This window comes from Rhipicephalus microplus, chromosome 3 (assembly GCF_043290135.1).
Source record: "Rhipicephalus microplus isolate Deutch F79 chromosome 3, USDA_Rmic, whole genome shotgun sequence".
Classification (NCBI taxonomy): domain Eukaryota; kingdom Metazoa; phylum Arthropoda; class Arachnida; order Ixodida; family Ixodidae; genus Rhipicephalus; species Rhipicephalus microplus.
The window spans coordinates 172813199-172831498 of NC_134702.1; the positions used below are offsets into that span (position 1 = coordinate 172813199).

General features: G+C 47.3%; 1 protein-coding gene across 1 annotated transcript in view; it reads right to left on the minus strand.

The window, feature by feature from the left end:
* Positions 1–442: 442 nt before the first annotated feature.
* LOC142802709 (uncharacterized) overlaps positions 443–18300 on the minus strand; it is a 162092-nt gene continuing 144234 nt past the window's right edge. Inside the window, exons 4-5 of the mRNA XM_075887705.1 lie at positions 748–825; positions 443–656 (exon numbers count right to left, since the gene is read on the minus strand). Of these exons, the coding sequence (XP_075743820.1) occupies positions 764–825 (62 nt within the window). The 3' untranslated portion in view covers positions 443–656; positions 748–763. The remainder of the gene's footprint in view (positions 657–747; positions 826–18300) is intronic.

Genomic DNA, 18300 nt, shown 5'->3' on the forward strand with positions numbered 1-18300 from the left:
AGTAAAATAAGTGTTTTGGGTTAGCTCTGCCTTCAGTCCCCCCTTTTATTTAATTTGCACCTTTACTTTTCGAAAATTTGAAATGAACCTGCCCATAACGAAATCCTCTTTATTAGGAATTTCCCCGGGAATTTATCAATTTCGTTATATCCAGGTTTATTTGTAGATCAACAGGTGTTTCAGGAGTTCGCACTGTACTTGCTCCGTTCTCACCAATTGCATTGCACTGAAGCGATAGACAATGCAAAAAATTGCTTTGCTCACTGTGGCAACCGTATTCCTTTATGTCAGACTTCTGAAGGACGATGACTTGTCGGACTCAAAAGCATCGAGCTGCTACCCTCACTTCATGTACTATTCTGAAATTCCGCTATGGCAGCTTTGCAGCCAAACCGAATTTTTCAAATGATCTGAGGACAAATGCGAATACATACCTGAAGAAAAAGCGTATGGTTCTGTTTGCATAGCAGTTATGATAGAATATTCTTTTCATTCGCTTGGGATCCTTCGTGGCACATAAGTAGCTGCCCTTGAACAGATTTCTCTATACCATCATTCCTGTCACACGCTGGCTCTAGTGATGTTTCCACAGCTTCTCGCCAATCACAAACCACACCTGGTGCTACTTTAGGTATTGGCTCTGCTGCGTAGGCATCCTGAAATAAATGTGCTTGTGTTACGAGTGATACTGCAAAGTATTTTTTCGAGAAAAGAAATGAAAGAAAGAAAGAATGAATGAGAGCTTACTTGATCTCTTTCTGTACTATGACTTGGTTTTGACGTGTGTAGAATGACTGTGCCTCCAGAGAGCAACCATGGAAGAATCTGAAATAGTGTATGAAAAAATGAGTTACGCGTGTATGCACTAAAAAATAGGAACATATAGCAATTGTTGGAATGCATGCTTCTTAAATATCTTTGAAAGGATGTAGTAAAGAAATTTGTACCTTTCTATAATAGCCCAATTTTATCTATTTCCAATGCTGCATCCAGCACTACCAATGTTGCTGAAGAACTCAATTTAATCAGACGGTCACGAATTAGGGGAGTTGGAAAATAATCATAACGTCCAGGATAAAGAAAACACGGATGAATGAGAAAACGACGCAAACACTGAATCGTTTAAAGCGGTGACGTAGCGCTTCTGTCCTCATTTTCTGCTCTTGTCGTGTTTTGTTTTCACTGGGTGTCATAACTCAAACCAATTATTTTTTTCTAAACAGAGTTTCACTGAATATTATCCTATAAAAATATTATCCTATTTTGGAAGCTGGTCATCTGAATCTACATCATTGAGATTGAAAATAATGATGAAATTCATTGATTGGCCTCTGCAGTCCTAAAATATTTACAAAAATATCTTCGTATTCTTATATATGCTCTAAAATCTCGATCCAGCGCCTCCCTCCTTTACAGTGAGAGATAAGCAAACAAGATTTGTAGAAGGCACCCTTCTTCGGTCACGAATGAATTGCAAAGTGGCAGAGGAGGAGAGGTGCACGCTTCCAGTGAAGTGCCTTTGTTGAAAATTGTGCGTAGCATTGACTGAAAGACAAAGAGGAGCAGAAACTTGACGGGTTACAGCAGTTCTGTGGACGCCGTGTTGGGACGCTATTGCACAGTGCACCAATACAGGCTGCAGAAAAGATTTTAAACATCATTTTGTTTTTATGCCGAAGACTCTGGAAGCCGGCCTTCGTCCCACGAGCTGTTGCTTTCGGTCTGGCAAGTCGTACTGCAACCACATCATCATGAAGCGTGTCAAGAACAAGCAGGCATGTCATTGATCACAGAGTACAAGGATTGTAAATAGCGCAAATAGGTCAATAAATTGCAAAAATTAGAAGTTTTTGATTGCTCATGTCCCCTATATTTGGTTAAAGGCGATCAAACAGAGTCAGACACACCGAACACCGAGCTGGAAACCTTTCTAAGACACGAATTGGCAACCAAATAATGAGTGAAGCACTAATTTCTGGTTGCAGAATTCTGGAGAATTCTATTTTTCTGCTGGTGCAAATTTTCAGTAACGATACTTACGACAGTGCAGCCAGTTGTAAAAACAAAGATATGCACCTATATTCACGGTTGCACAAAACGTCACAAGATTTTGATACCATCGTTTTATAACTAGATGCTCTGGAAAGAATCTCTGTGTATACAGGAATACTGTACTTGCTAATGTTGTCACGGGGTCGTGATGCTGACGAAGGCAGAGACGGCTTGTCCGAACTGAAACTGTTTATTTGGCTGGGAGGCGGTGAGGTTGCGCCAGCTCCAAACCGAGACTGTGCTGACCCCATCGCTAGCGCGACACGTGTGCCCCGAACTCTACGTGAGTGAAATGTGCAGTGTGTGCGCGAGCGCGAGAGCCACCCTGGCTCACATACTCTGGGGATGTGACGCAGACAGCGCGGACGGTCCGGTGTTACCGCCGCAAGTAGAACAGCGTGTGGGGTCTACGGACCCAGAAGACCAGCGAAGGGCCGTCCGGCAGCTCGAGGTCGCACTGGCGCTGCAAAGGCGAAAGGGGGACACCCCCAGTAACCCGAGCGGCGACGGGGCACGAAGGCCTTGAGGTCTAGGCCCGCGTGACATTAGGACTTCTAGTGTAACGTGAGATAGGGTGAACCCCACGCCCTGCGCGGCCGGAGGGAATCCCGCATGCTGGAACCCAATAAAGTTTATTCTCTCTCTCTTTATTTGGCTGAACTTGTGACCGGTAAACGGAAAGTAAGATTACGGCGATATACACTGGCATTGGTACCAACCGAGAGTGCGTCGACCATCGATCAACTGACCAATGCTGATGCGCATCAGCATTTAGACATGTGCATTGAATATTCCAGTGCTATCACTAGAGGGCACGTAGGTTCAAGAGTAATCAGTTATGTTCGCCTTCTGCGCGTAATCTTTACAAAATAATCTACTGCAATCCTGAAGCTTTTCAATCACTGCAAGTGCAGTTCGCACTGAGAATTACTAACAGTGTAACAAGGTGATAACAAAACTTGAAGGAATATGGCAATAACCTCGATGAAAGAAGCTAAGGAAGTTACTAAGGCATCAGGAGAATCGCTCACGGGTGTGCGCAGAAGGATACGATACGGCATTGTATGTGTCAGTTTCGCGATGCCATGTGTTCAAGCTTCCTACACAGTGACGTGACTGTTCAAATCTGCATCCGGGAACCTAAACCAAAGGTTGTATAAGTAAATAAGGTGACAGCAAATTATCTAGCGATACTACACAAATCTTGAAGTAGGTATATTATAGTAGGAAAACTGGTGACTGCACGAATTTTCTCGGGGTCCGGCTGCACATCAGAGGCGTCGACAATGTGGCCCAACACTGTAATTTGCCGGCGTCCGAAGCGGCACTTAGACGAGTTCAATTGGAGGCCTGCAGTGCGGAATATGTCGAGAATAGCTGACAAACGCTGAAGGTGGGTCTCAAATGTTGGGGAATATACAACGACATCGTCAAGATAACAAAGACATGTTGACCATTTGAACCCTTGTAGCAGAGAGTCCATCATGCGCTCGAACGTGGCTAAGGCGTTGCATAGCCCAAATGGCATAACCTTGAACTTATATAGGCCGTCTGGAGTTACAAATGCAGTCTTCTCTTGGTCTTTTTTGTCGACAGCAATCTGCCAGTAGCCGGAACATAGGTCTATTGTGGAAAAGTATCGGGTGCCGTGGAGACAATCGAGAGCGTCATCAATGCGGGGTAAAGGGTAAACGTCCTTTTTCGTGATTCTATTCAGATGACAATAATCCACGCAGAAGCGCCACGTGCCATCTTTCTTTTTAACGAGCACAACGGGGGACGCCCATGGGCTCGAAGAGGGTTCAATAATTCCTTTGGCTAACATCTTGGTGACTTCTTGTTGAATTATTTTACGCTCGGTGGCAGACACCCGGTATGGTCGCCGATGAATAGGATGAGAATCACCTGTGTTAATGCGGTGCTTGACGATTGAAGTCTGGCCGAGTGGACGGTGGTCGACGTCGAATATGTCGCGGTATGAAGCCAGAAGGTGGCATAGCGCGGTTGACTTCTCAGGTTTGAGGTCCGGGGCGATCATGGAGCGTAAGGTCGCATCGAGGCACGTGACATCCTGCATGTGATGTGGGTGCTCGGGACATATGTCAGCCGTAAAACAGGTGACGTGGTCGTCAATTAAGGGCCTTAGTGTGGCGACCGAAATTTCTTGGAGTAGCACTTGTTTTATGAAACCGAAATTGATAACAGGTAAATATGTTTGGTTAGAGGCCATGCTTACGACAGAGTGTGGGACAGTAATGTCACGCGCCAGGAGAAGATCAGTAATCGGCGTCACGATATAATCACCGTCGAGCACGGGAGAGGGTGTTACCAATTCAATGAATGTGAGAGCTTTAGGTGGTATCTGGAAGTAGTCAGTGGTGCACAAGCTGTTCGGGAGTTCAGGGTGAAAATCCGGGAAAACAGGAAGTTCCAGGCAGAGAGTACCGGCGGCATAATCTATGAGGGCAGAATGCGTCGATAGGAAGTCCATGCCGAAGATTAGGTCGTGGGGGCAATTTTCAAGCACCGTAAATAAAACGGGAACATGGCGGCCGGCAATACTAACACGAGCGGTACACATTCCAGTGATGGCCACAGTTCCACCATCAGCGACACGGAGGGCTTTAGCTGCTGCAGGCGTGAGGACTTTTTTGAGCAGGCGACACAGATGAGCACTCATTATAGACACTTGAGCTCCGGTATCGACTAACGCCGTCAAAGAAATACCGTCCACATACACCTCAATCAAGTTCGTATCAGTGGGGAGCGTCACTGGAGGATTTGGATCGTTCGCAAGCGATGCAGCACTACCTCCTGGAGCTGCATGATCTAGTTTTCCGTCCGAGAGGATCCACAGTTGACCGGCGACAAATAGCGGCGTGGTTGTGGAGATGGAGAACGGCGGCGTTGAGGTGACGGCGAACGAGCAGTGGAGCGGCTGTTGGGGATGTCGGAAGAAGGGTACACACGACTGGGCGAATACCGACGGGAGTCCTCGTATGGTCGATTAGAGGAAAATTGGCTCCAGTTTGAGGACACCCAAGTGCTGCGGCAGCAGCGGGAGATATGGCCAACTCGGTGGCAGCGGAAGCAGATCGGCTTGTCGTCTGCAGTTCTCCATTCCACCGGATTGCGGGATTGTGGAATGAAGTGTAAGTCATGGCGTGGTGCATTTGTTGTCATTGGTCTGGAGACGAGTCGGGAGACAGAGCAGGCCACAGGAAAACCAAGCTTTGCAATTACCTGCCTCACGACGGCTTGAATAATGGAGACCGGCGGAGGCGTTTCTGCGGCGCCATGGTCGAGCGGATGTGGAAGAAATGGTGCCGGACTTGACGCCTCAAGCTCCCGTCGAACTATTCGTGTCACGCTGTCCTGCATGGGCGGTGCGGCAACACGATCGGTGTAAGTGGATGTAACAGCCATGTTTGGTAGCCGCGTAAATTGAGACAGAACACGGCGGTTTTTGGCAATTTCGAAGCGACGGCATTCTTTGATAGTCATATCTACGGTCGTGACGTTATTGTAGGCGAGCAAATTGAAGGCGTCGTCCGCTATGCCCTTAAGTATGTGGCCCACCTTGTCACTCTCTGTCATTTGCTCGTCGACTTTTCGGCACAACGCGAGCACATCCTGTATGTACGAGACATACGACTCTGTTGACGACTGCACACGAGTGGCGAGTTCTTTTCGCGTTTCCATTTGGCGACCGGACGGGTCCCCAAAGATGTCGCGTAGTCGCTCCTTGAAGGTATCTCAGCTGATGAGCTCGGTCTCATGGGCGTCGAACCAGACCCGTGGGGTCCCGTCCAAGTAAAATATTACGTTGGCGAGCATCATGGTAGGGTCCCATCGGTGTGTGTGGCTAACACGCTCGTACATACGGAGCCAGTAGTCGACGTCGAGCCCAGGTTGTGCGGAGAATGTACCTGGATCACGGGGGGTGGGCATCGTCAGGTATGTAGTGGCTGGAGCTACAGATGGAGACGCTGACAGGCTGCTGTCATTGGTAGCCATGGCCGGAGACTGAATGGTGCGGCCACTGCGAAGCTTCGTGGTGAAGACGGGGAACGTTCCACCTCCACCAAATATGTTACGGAAAAGAAGAGACGCCGTAACGACGAGGCTGGGGATTAGATATATTAAAAACCAGCGGTAATGGCGTGCCTGGTTCACCAGCGATCGAGCCGAGACAACCCTTCGTCTTTCTCGTCAGGCACACACGCGCGTCGCCCCCTAGAATATCAATATGCATGCATGTAGCAATATTCCTAGTGCAATGACAAATGTTTGCAAGAAAGAATGTACAAGCCACAAATTTGATGGCACCACCCTTTTCAAATTTTCATTTTATTCCTCATCAACTACCTTAATCTCTACATTGGACTTCCGAGAGGAATGCTTGCTAGCTGTCAAGCTGGTTTCCCATTCTTTAAGAGTTTCTCTCGTGTTGTCATAGTCAGCCGTTAATGCTTTGTCTGGACGCTTTCGTGCCTCAATTTTTTTATAGCAACAGTAGCATTCTGTTACATTTTGATTTTGAGTTTTGTGTTAATATCCTCTAGACTTTTTTCAATGTCGCTCAATTGCTACCTCACATGCTGTTCAAATCTTGACTTCAAATTCCTTTAGTTCTTTCTTTACATGTTTACCGCAAGAAGACATCATAAGATCGCACCAACAACAAGTACATAACTGAACAGCACTTGGCAATAGCAAAGCATGTGAAAAGTCAAGAGCACCAAAGTTCAAGTAAAGCTTACCGGATAACCACCTTGCGTGAAAAAAGATAAACATAGCATATCCACGAAATGAATGATGACGAGTAGGCGAAGTAGTGGGATCTATTGATGTTACCATAAATCAGCCGTGACGTTGACCACTCATGCTTGTCAATGAATAACAAAGAGGTGTGCGGTTACATACGATTATTGGTCACAAATTGTACATGGTGCTAAGAAGTAAATTTTATTTTTCCTTCAATATTACTGCTTTGTGGTACCACATCTTGACTGAAGTTGGCAAAGACGAGGTTTGCTCACATTAGCCGGATGGTTGTTTAAAATCATATAAAATGCATTGTAAAAAGCATATAGAGACGTCTTATACTACAAAAAGTAGTTGTAGTCCCTGGTCCTCATTGTTATTAAGGCTACAGTGCACGCACATGCCACCAACGAACAATCCACGACTTTAAAAGGACTGTCTACTCTCAATCACTGCTTTTCTATTTTGTGTCGCAATAAAGAAGTGTACCATCTGAACTGCCTAACCTAGCAGTTGTTTTCTGGAAAGTATGTAGAATTTTTTTCAAAACTGAATTTTTCTATCTGCGTTCGGTCTCCTTTCATGGGTGGGCCCGAAACACTCGTCAGTGGAGGCGTTGACAATTGTACTGCCTGTGGAAGTCGAAAACTGAGCTTCATTGAGCTTTGTTTATTAATAAAACAAATACATCAGTGGTTGTTGAACACACACACACTTTTTTTGTTTTTATGAGCAGCTGAGGACTCCATGGTCATGCTTCTCCGTCGTTTGTGTGACGACGTCAAGTGAGCACACTTAATGGCAATCCACAAAACGTCTGACAACTATATCTGTAAGAAATAAGCTATTCTGTCCTCAACATTGTGTATTCTAAAAACGAAGAAGAATAAAAGGAAAAAGGACCTCGCGCTCTTTGTTCATCGGCGTCTGACTGATGTGGTCACGTGTTCGAAGGCTCTCAACAAACGTTGTGCGCAAGCCACCGTTGGACAACGGGGTGCGATCATAGCTATATGATCGTAATACAACAAGATGGCTTCGAGAAAAATTTTGTGAGAGGAATGTTACAGTTATGTTCACGTATGCCATGACTGCAGTTTTACTGTGTGCGCCACTTGCGAATCTTCCGGAAGAATGTCAGTCACAGCTGCGGCACCATTTTTATCTGCACCTGGTACTCCTCCAAGGCCATATAAATGATGACCAAAGCTTTTCAAGGTGTACGTTGTGTCGGTTAGAGGCTGCGAAGGGTCAGCAGTGCCAAAGGCAGCTCCTCTCCGGACATCACTCGGAGGGGAGAGACAGCGTCTGTACCTCAACAATGAAGAAGTCAAACAAACAACAGCAGTCAGCGTCGCTACGGACGCCCCACAACCTCAAGTTTCTACTGAACCAGCTCAGACCTCTGTGCATCGCACGGGAGACTCGAATGAGTGAGCACACAGAGTTACTGAATAGCTTAGACTAGCTCCTCATGGATACTAGGAATTTCATCGTTGAAATCAGCAGTTGAAGCAACAGGCTTCAACTGCCGGATAATCCTTTAACCCAGTATGTGATTCAACTAAAAAAACTAGCTTTGACTTCAAAGTTGCTTCAACATTGAATGAAGGCATTTGTGATGAACTTGTTGAAGGAGGGTACAAGACAGCGTTTCACAAGCGCTTCTTGAATACCGGTCAAACACTTACGTTGCCAAGGCTGAAAAAATCCGCAAAGCTATAGAAGCAACACAGCAAGCTAACGCAGTTCATGATAGAACACCAGTCCAATGCATTGATGAATCTGCAATGTAAAATCAAACACTAGATCAACAGCGCCTTCTTCAATTGCCTTCCGGATTTTGTGCGCCCGTTTGAAAGTCAGATAGTGTTCTACACAACTATACAGGAGAGGGCTCGCACCATTGTGTGTGTACCACAGAAGAAGGTGCAAGAAGCAACTAAGATAAAGGTCGCTGATCGTTTTACTACTGTTGTGGCTCCGTGAAGCACAAACCAAATGCAAGAAACTGCCACACCCGCACACAACAGTGTCACAAACGTGGGAAACTTGAATACTTTGCGGTTGTTTGTCATCGAAAACCATCCGGAGAAGTTAAAGCGTTTAAATGAAATATGCTTCCTCTTCTTGTGGATATTGGTGCCGCTGTAATCCTTTGAAATAACCCTGATCATCAGAATTACTTTGCAAGATTTTGCACTTTGTCTCCTTTGGTGCTCGGTCATCAGAACTATTCTGGAAACCGCATTCCTAGTCTTGGCACCTTAAGAGCGGAGATCAAACACAGAGATACGCAGGCAACAGTAACATTTTTCGTCACAGAGAAAGGTTCTTTGCGTCTCGGCGTCGACGCGATGCAGAAGCTACAAATTTATATTGTAGGGGTCAACAAGGAAAGTGCGGGCTGCAAGTTTTGCGAGGCCAGGGCAACCCTGGAACAGATGCTATGGGAGTGTGGCAGAGGTGGGGCTCCAGACGGGGACGCAGCCTCGAACCAAACACGCTGGGAGAGTGCTCTGCTCAGCCACAACAGTAGTAAGGAAGAGTGCTCTGCTCAGCCCACAGTTGGCCCTCAAGACCAACTGTGGGCCGTCCAGCGGGCCGAGGCCGCCACCAGAGCTCAAGGGCTCCTGGCCGATATCTAGGCGGGAATGTCTGCCCAGATTCCTGAATAACTCGCCAGACTTTTTTTAATAAAGTTGAGTCTCTTTATTTCGGTGGTCATTTCACTGAATCGTTTACATGGAACAAACACATTGACACGGCCATAGTAAAAGCTAGTAAGATGTTTTGCTTTATTGCCAGAAATTTCAAACAAGCAACGCGCAAAATCAAGGAAACTTTATAATTTTTATTTTGCAGGTCAGGTTCTATACTTGATTACGCATGCGTAGTATGGGACCCCCACCAAGGCTATCTATAAATTAAATAGAAAAACTTCAGAACCAAGCGGCAAGCGGCAAGGCTTGTCTTAAATAATTATAGCCCATATGCCAGCGTTTCACAAATGAATGCCACTTTGTGATAGAATCTTCTACGTGTACATACATAGAAACTACTGCTTAACCTGTTTCACCAGATAATCACCCTAACACAACAGTCAATCACCATAACTACCTTGTTCATCACCATAACTACCTTGTTCAAGCACCCTACACATCCACTTGCTGTGATAATATTGAAAAGATATCTACCTTCAATTGCAGCTTTAATGCTTTTTTTACTCACTCTTGTAATGTAAATGGGAACAAGAAAAGTGGATGAAAAGATAACTTTGCGTGAGCAGGATCTGAACCTGCGACCTTCGAATAACGCATTTGATGCTTTACCAACTGAGCAACCACGACGCTGACTGACTCATCCACGTTTAATGCACATACATACCCAATAAAGTGGATCGGGGATAGCCGCTGTGGTGGCTTAGTTGGTGGAGGATCGAACGAGTTATTCCAACGTCACAGGTTTGAATCCTGCCCGCGGCAAGTTATTTTTTCATCCACTTTTAGTTCTTTACATTTACATTATCATCATTTCTAACATTACCCCCTATACTTTCCTTAACATAATTGTCTGTCAGTTCTCATTATTATTGTTACAATGAAAGATGTTTATCTGAAAAGGGCTGATAAAAAGGGGCTGAATGGCTGCCACCCGGCACCGATCCACTCGCAAGACAAGCGCTTTTCATCCTTCCCTTCTCTTCGTCCTCCCTATCGTGTTAGCGCAGCACTCCTCCACCCGCAAACGAAGCGTTGGGCGAGTGACGGGTATGTGAACGTGGAGTCGTGCAGGCGACAGCGCTTTAGGTGCGCGACGTGAAAAAGTTGCACCTGCCGAGAACGGCAGCCGTGATTGAGGAGACGAGCTATTGAGTATGTCAGGTCACTGAGGCGACTGACAATGACGAAGGGGCCGGTGTAACGGGCCAGAAACTTTTGACACATGCCGCACTTGCGAAACGGCATCTAGAGCCAAACTATGTCACCTTCCTTGTAAGAGACGTCTTTGTGCCGTGAATCGTAGGTGATCTTGGAACAGTCCTGGTTGTAGGCCCGTGTGCTCAAACTTGGGTGCACGTTAAAGAACCCCAGGTGGTCGAAATTTCTGGAGCCCTTCACTACGGCATCTCTCATAGTCATATGGTGGTTTTGGGACGTTAAATCACCCATATCAATCGATCAATCAGAACAGTCCTAGGATGCCAACATACGAAGTCGAGCTACACGCCATGCTTCCTCTGCGTGGTAAAGAGCCTGAGCAATAGAAAGGTCCGCATGAGTATGAAATGGCAGAATGGTGTCAAGGAAGAATCGGGGCGGTCGAGTGTAAAGGAGGTAGAAGGGGCTGTAGCCAGTGGCTTCATGCCTCGCCGGGTTGTAGGCATACGTAATAAACGGAAGGATGTCATCCCGATTTTCGTGGCTTGAACAGACGTACATAGAAATCATATTGGCGAGTGTTCTGTTTGTGCGCTCCACGAGGCCATTTGTATGTAGATGATAAGGGGTCGAGTGGCGAAATTGACAATCTCAGAGACGCAAGAGCTCTTTGACCATGTGGGAAAAAAACTGGCGTCCACGATCACTCACAATAATGCGAGGCGAAGTCCGTGGCGAAGTATGACTGTCGACAGGAGGAAGCTCGAAACATCAATTGAACACACAAACGATGACCCAACGGTTGTTGTTTGATGAGCATAAGAAAGGGCCGACAAGATCCACTCCCACCATTTCGAAAGGTGTTGAGGGTGGTGTCAAAGGGTAAAGGAGTCCGATTGGGGCAGTGTTCGGGTGCTTGAATTGTTGGCATTAGTCACAAGTGGCCATATACTTTTCTTTAGTCTTTCTGCTAACTCCGGCATATTTCAGTTGTAATTTAAGTCTGTTGATCAGCTTTCGCTGCTCCCTTGGAGGGGATGGATGCAGACCACCCCGGTCGCCTGCCGGCACCAGCGGTGTCAGCGGCGGCCGCCTCCAGGAAGCGGATGGGACAAGCGAGTGACAGCGACAGTGAAGATACTCATGCTTACTATCTCAGCAGTGAGGACTACTCAGATGACGGTTTCCAACCTGTGCTGAGCCGCAAGGCGAAGAGAAGGAACATGAGGACATCCTCATCCTCAACTATTCAAACTGTAAGTGAAGCGCCGAAATCGAACACTTATACCATCCTGTTTCTGCCTGCACTTCCTACCGTCAGCATGAAACGCCTTAACAGACAGTCTGTGTCGAGGTCTCTGGAAACGCTCGTGCCAAATGAGATCACGGACATGAGAGTGAACGCAAGAAAGAATATACTGGCTGTGGGCGTTTTGCACGCAAGTGCGTTGGGCGTTCTGCGCAGTGTAACTGACTTGGACGGCAACCAGGTGCGCTCTCATGTTCCCTTGGGATGTGATGTAGTAACCGGCGTGATCTACGACATTGATGTCGCTATTTCCAATAATGACTTACAACGTCTTGTCAAGTCAACAACTGATACTCTAATTGTTGATGTCACCCGGCTAGGCAAGTCTCGCTGTGTGAAGATTGCGTTTAGGAGCACATCACTCCCCTCTCATGTGAAGGTGGGGTACTTCAGACATGCTGTGCGGCCTTTCATTCTGAAGCCTCTCCAGTGCCGTAAATGCATGAAACTTGGACATGTGAGCAGCGTCTGCGAGAATTCGGTGGTATGCCACCGCTGCGCCGAGCACCATGAAGCGGATAAGTGCGTCGCAACTGTCAAGAAATGCTCTAATTGCAATGGATCCCATGAAGCCACATCGAAGGACTGCCCGCCGATTCAGAAGGAAATTGCCATCTTGAAGGAGATGGTGCGCGATCACTCATCTCATCGAGAAGCCGCAGCTCAAGTCAGAAGGCGTCGTTCACGTCGACGTCGGTCTTCGAGGACGCCCGCTACCTCCTCGACACATTTGCGTGATCCCTCATCAGTACCACCTTCTTTGCCTCCCAGACCACATGCCGTGGGAAAGGCTGTAAAGGACAAAGCCAGTGAGCATACCCTAACTGCGACAGAGTGGCCTGCACTTCAAAGGGAAGCAGCATCAAGCAAACCGAAGGAGTTTCATGATGGCCAGTCCGCGCTCCCGGTTCGAGATCTTTCCAACCAAGACAGGCAAGTGACTGCAATTGTCCCGGTTGGAGATCTTTCCAACCAAGACAGGCAAGTGACTGCAATCGTGCAATCATTAATTGCCACGATTCGCACGCTACTGAGCAGCATACAATCTCCGTCTGCTAAGAGTGCACTGCAAATACTGGATGCACTGAATCCAGTTCTTGCTAACTTCGTATAAGCACAATGGCTCAACAAAATCTGATCTTCCGCACTGAAGTTAAAAGTGCGTCAATTTTTCAGTGGAATGCCAGAGGCATGAAGTCCCGTATCTCGGACTTACGCCAATTTGTTCGGGCCAATCAATTCCCTATACTTGTCATATGCGAACCAAACGTATCAACGCCGTATAGATTGTCCGGTTATGAAGCTTTTTGTTCAGCTGCTTGCGAAGAACGAAGCAAAGTAATTGTTTACATTCGCACAGACTTGACTTACCTTTCGCACCCAATAAGTTCAAACGACGACAATCAGTACGTGTGTCTTCGTGAAAAGAAGAATGCAGTTTCGTTCACGCTTATTGGTGGATATATATCTCCGTCATCACGATTTGACTGCGACAGATTAAAAGACATCCTAATGAGAACCGATGGGCCTTGGATCATCACCGGTGACTTCAATGCCCATCACATGCTTTGGGGAAGCACTAGGATGAATGGCAGGGGCTAGAACATTGTTACATTCGCTTCCGATTACGACTTTCCATCATGAACGATGGTACCCCCGCATATCGGCGGGGTCTCACGTATGGCAGTTGCCTTGACCTGACATTGGTGTCATGGTGCTTCTCTCACAAAGTTAAGTGGTTTTGCGATATTGAGACTCATGGGAGTGATCACATACCCACCTACGTGACGATCAATAGTATCATAAAAACTGTCCCTTCCGGTGTTGCAATTGGCACTGACTGGTCGATGTTTGCATCGCGTGTTGAGAACGCTTGCCAAGAAGGCCTCGCCTGCAGCCTGGAAAATACCATAGCGGAAGCTATGCAAGCGTCCAAATGTAAATTACCATTTTCGTCTAAAATAACACAGTTTGACATTGAACTGGAAAAATTACGAGCTATACGAAGGCGTGCTGAACGACGATACAGACGCACAAGATCAATTTACGATCTGAGGGAAGCAAGGCGGCTCCAGAAAAAGATTCAACAACGCATTTACAAACTGGAGAGCGAACGCTGGAAAGCATTCTGCGAATCTCTAGACCCTCATAAACCGCTGCCATATATCTGGAGAACAGTTCGTGGTCTTTGCTCCTCTCCGCAACAACGGCACCCTTTTAAAGCTTTGGCACTCCATCACGGAAAAACAGGACTCGAGGTGGCTGAAGAATTTTGCACGAGAGTTGCCGGGAATATTATGAACGAGAGCATCGACGCCGTGATTGTTCCTGAGACGCGATTACCAGAAATGGACATTCCGTTCACCATGGAAGAACTGGAAGGTGCGTTAGTCGCTTCTAAGCGCATGTCATCGCCAGGTCCTGATGGTATTACTTATAGTGCGTTGAGACACCTTGGAAAAAAAGCCAGAAAAGAACTTTTAACATGCTTCAACAACTCCTGGCTCAGCGGCAGTGTTCCCCGAGAATGGAAAATAAGTCGATTAATACCACTTTTGAAATCGGGAAATCACCATTGGACTTGACAGCGTATCGCCCTATTGCCCTCGCAAGCTGCCTCGGAAAAGTGATGGAAAGAATGGTTGTATTTCGTCTCGAGTGGTACTTGGAACGATACACCAAATACCCGTCTTGCAAGGCAGGCTTTCGTCGGGGCCGCTCATCCATTGACTGTGTCCTTGACTTATCGACATTTGTTCAACAAGAAAAAAGTCGCAAGCGCATATCAGTGGCACTCTTTCTTGACGTGAAGGGTGCATATGATAATGTAGCTCACGATGCCATCCTCACTTCTCTCGCAGCAATGGGCATTGGGGGACGAATGTTTCAATGGATAAAAGATTATTTAACTGGCAGGGGTTTCTTTGCACAAACATATGAGGGTACATCTGCCCAACATTACACCTACTGCGGAGTACCTCAGGGAGGTGTTTTAAGCCCCACATTGTTCAATGTAGCCCTCATTGGTCTGTTGAAGGTTCTGCCAAAGTCGGTGTGCCTATCTATATACGCCGATGATATTTGCCTCTGGAGTGCTGCAGTTACTCGCCCTCAGGTGCGTGCACGAATACAGCGGGCAGCAACCCTCACAACAGCCTACCTTCAGAAACAAAGCCTAAATATATCAACGGTGAAATGCGCGTTGATGGCGTTTACACGCAAACCAATGACACCATACCCTGTTTATATCAATGGGCAGAGTGTCAAATATGCACGGACGCATCGTTTCCTGGGTATAATAATCGACAGAAGTCTTTCGTGGAGCCCACATTGTGCGTACTTGAAGAAGAGACTGCTATCTATTGTGCATATCATGAAATTCTTGTGCGGTAAAGCATGGGGAACTTCTGTGGCCTCCATGCTACAGCTGTACAGGGCCCTATTTCTGGGTCTATTGCGCTACAGCTTGCCGGTACTGACTAACACTTGCAAATCGAATACTCATTCATTGGAGAGTTTGCAGGGTCAGGCACTGCGTGTCTGCCTAGGACTGCCCCGATGCGCTTCTGCATATGCCACAATCATGCTTGCCAAAGACCATCTGGTCAGGACATATATAGTTGTGGATTGCCTCAGAGCGCACATTCGACATGCTAGCCGTGTCCCCGACCACCACTTGGCCCTTCTACCTTCCGGAAGACCACGTGCTACGTTTTCAGACGTCATAGCCAAGCACCTAAACAGCATTCCATCAGGATATACGCCAGCTGCGAGAACGGCATGTCCTTTGTGGTGCCTCGACCAGCCGCAAGTACGTCTAGAAATTCCGGGAATCAAAAAGAAAAGCAGTCACTCCAGAGGAGCATTGAAGCAAGCAACACTGCTATTATTACATGAGTTGTACTTAGACTGAACGCAGATATACACTGATTGGTCCGTCTCGTCCAGCAGCTCATCAGGTGCCGCTGTAATTCCGGCTGCAGAAATGACAATCAAGTTTAAGTTGTCGCATATGACTACATCTATGGCATCAGAGCTTGCTGCTATAAGGGCTGCTTTACAATATCTCGTTCAAGAACGTCCAGGAAAATGGGTCATATTCTGTGATTCGAAAGCAGCGCTTCAGAGTTTGCAGTCTGCCATGCGTAGGAGGTGTCATGACCAACTGGTACAAGAAATAAGACATTGCCATCATGAAGCTCTAGCACGAGGACATGATATTATATATCAATGGCTGCCTGGACATATCGGTATTACCGGAACTCAATTAGCCGATGATGCAGCCCGCTCAGCCCATGAAGAAACCCGTGTAGTCCCGATCCCTCTATCAAGGAATGATGCAGCAAGACAACTTTACCTGCTGGCTCGAGATCTCACACGCACGTTCTGGTCGTCTACCAGCTTCCAAAGGTGTCAATTTTATGAACTGGATCCTTCGCTCAAGCTAAAGCTACCATCACAACTTTCCCGCTCTGATGGACACTGTTATGCCGCCTTTGTTTGGGTGTTGCATTTACAAAGGTGTACTCCTTTCGCATTGGTATGGCAGACACTCCTACATGCGACTACTGCGGAGCTGAAGACACCATTGAACACGTCCTGTGCAGCTGCGCTTGCTACGCCACGCAGCGATGCCAGCTCCGGATGGTTTTGAATCGACTTGACCCGGGACCAATTTGTGTGCAGAAGATACTAGGACCTTGGGCATCTGCCTCAGTTGCGCAGAAAGCAACTAAAGCACTGCTACTTTACCTTAAGTTAACAAACCTGAGCGACCGCCTATAGACTGTGTGCGCTCGCCGAGTGTGCTCGTGCTTGTGTGTACCTTCTCATCTTTCTTCAACCTCTTTTCTCCCCTTTATCCCTTCCCCAGTGCAGGTTAGCAAACCGGATGTGCGTCTGGTTAACCTCCCTGCCTTTTCTTGCATCTTTATCTCTCTCTCTCTCTCTCTTCTTATTTTAGGCCAGTAGAATCTACCTTGAATGCTGTGATACGTTTTGGCAAAACCAATGTGTCCGGCCGTCTTGTCATTGTGCATAGCACAGAACACATCTCGTCGCAAGTTTGTGGGAACTACTAATGGTAAGCGTGTGCCATCAGCCGCATAATTCTTTTTATAGAGCAGGTCATCTTGCATAACAAAGCAATTGTTGTTTGTCGGTGGAGCAGCTGAGTCGAAAAGGGCATATAGAGTGTGGTGGTCGGGCTGTTCTTTCCTGAAAGTGGCGAGGTCAGGAAAACATGTATGGTCATTGAAGGCTAGAAATTTATCAAAATTTTCAGCGTCACCGGTAGTTGTGGTTAGTGGGAGCCGCGAAAAACAGTCGGCATTGGCATGCTGGCGGCCATTCTTGTAAGGGACTGCAAAGTCAAACTTCTGCAAGCTTAGTGCCCACCGAAAAAAGCGACCAGATGGGTCACGGAGACCAACACACCAACATAGAGAATGATGGTCGGTAACAAGCATGAAGTGATGGCCGTAGAGATACGGGCGGAAGTCCTGCACAGCAAGAACTATAGCGAGACACTCTTGCACCATTACAGTGTAATTCTGTTCGGCCTTGCTCAAAGAACGACTGACGTACGCAATAGCATGCTTGATGTCACCAAAACTCTGGATGAGGACGGCACCAAGGCCAATTCCACTTGCATCGGTGTGCACTTCCGTAGTGGCAGAAGGGTCAAAATGGTAAAGTATAGGTCAGGAAGATACCATGAACTTTAGCTCCCGAAACGAAGATTCGCAAACCGTTGTTGAGGTGAAAGGCGTGTCCTTGCGTAGCAACACTGTCTACTAAAACACTAATCTTGCTGTGATGCATGGTGACTGGTGGAGGCATGGGGAAATGTGGCTGAAGATAGCTGGCGACATCACCTCCATCGGTCGCGCCGCCTAGTTTCGCGGCGGTGGGGACTTAAGACGTCGCCGAGGAGATAGAGACCTGTACATGGATGGAGACCTGCAGAGGGAGACCTGCAGGCAGCGGTGTCAAGCTCCGCACGGAAGCTGGCGAGTCGCTGCGGTAACTCGGCCGAGAGGGCGTCCTGCTATCAGAGCCGGAAGGCAAGTTGGCTCCTTCACCATCGTAATTGTTGCACTCATAGAAAGTGCGTGGTAGGTCCCTTGATCGTGCTGACATGCGACGGCGCTGAGGACAAAATCGGGCGACGCTGACGCCACATTGGAAGCAGACGAGATATGCTGCAATTGCCAGTGGGAGGATAAATGGTGCGGCTGTCCCACGACTGAGACTGCGGATAGACCGCGTACGAAGCCGTCGTGTACCTCA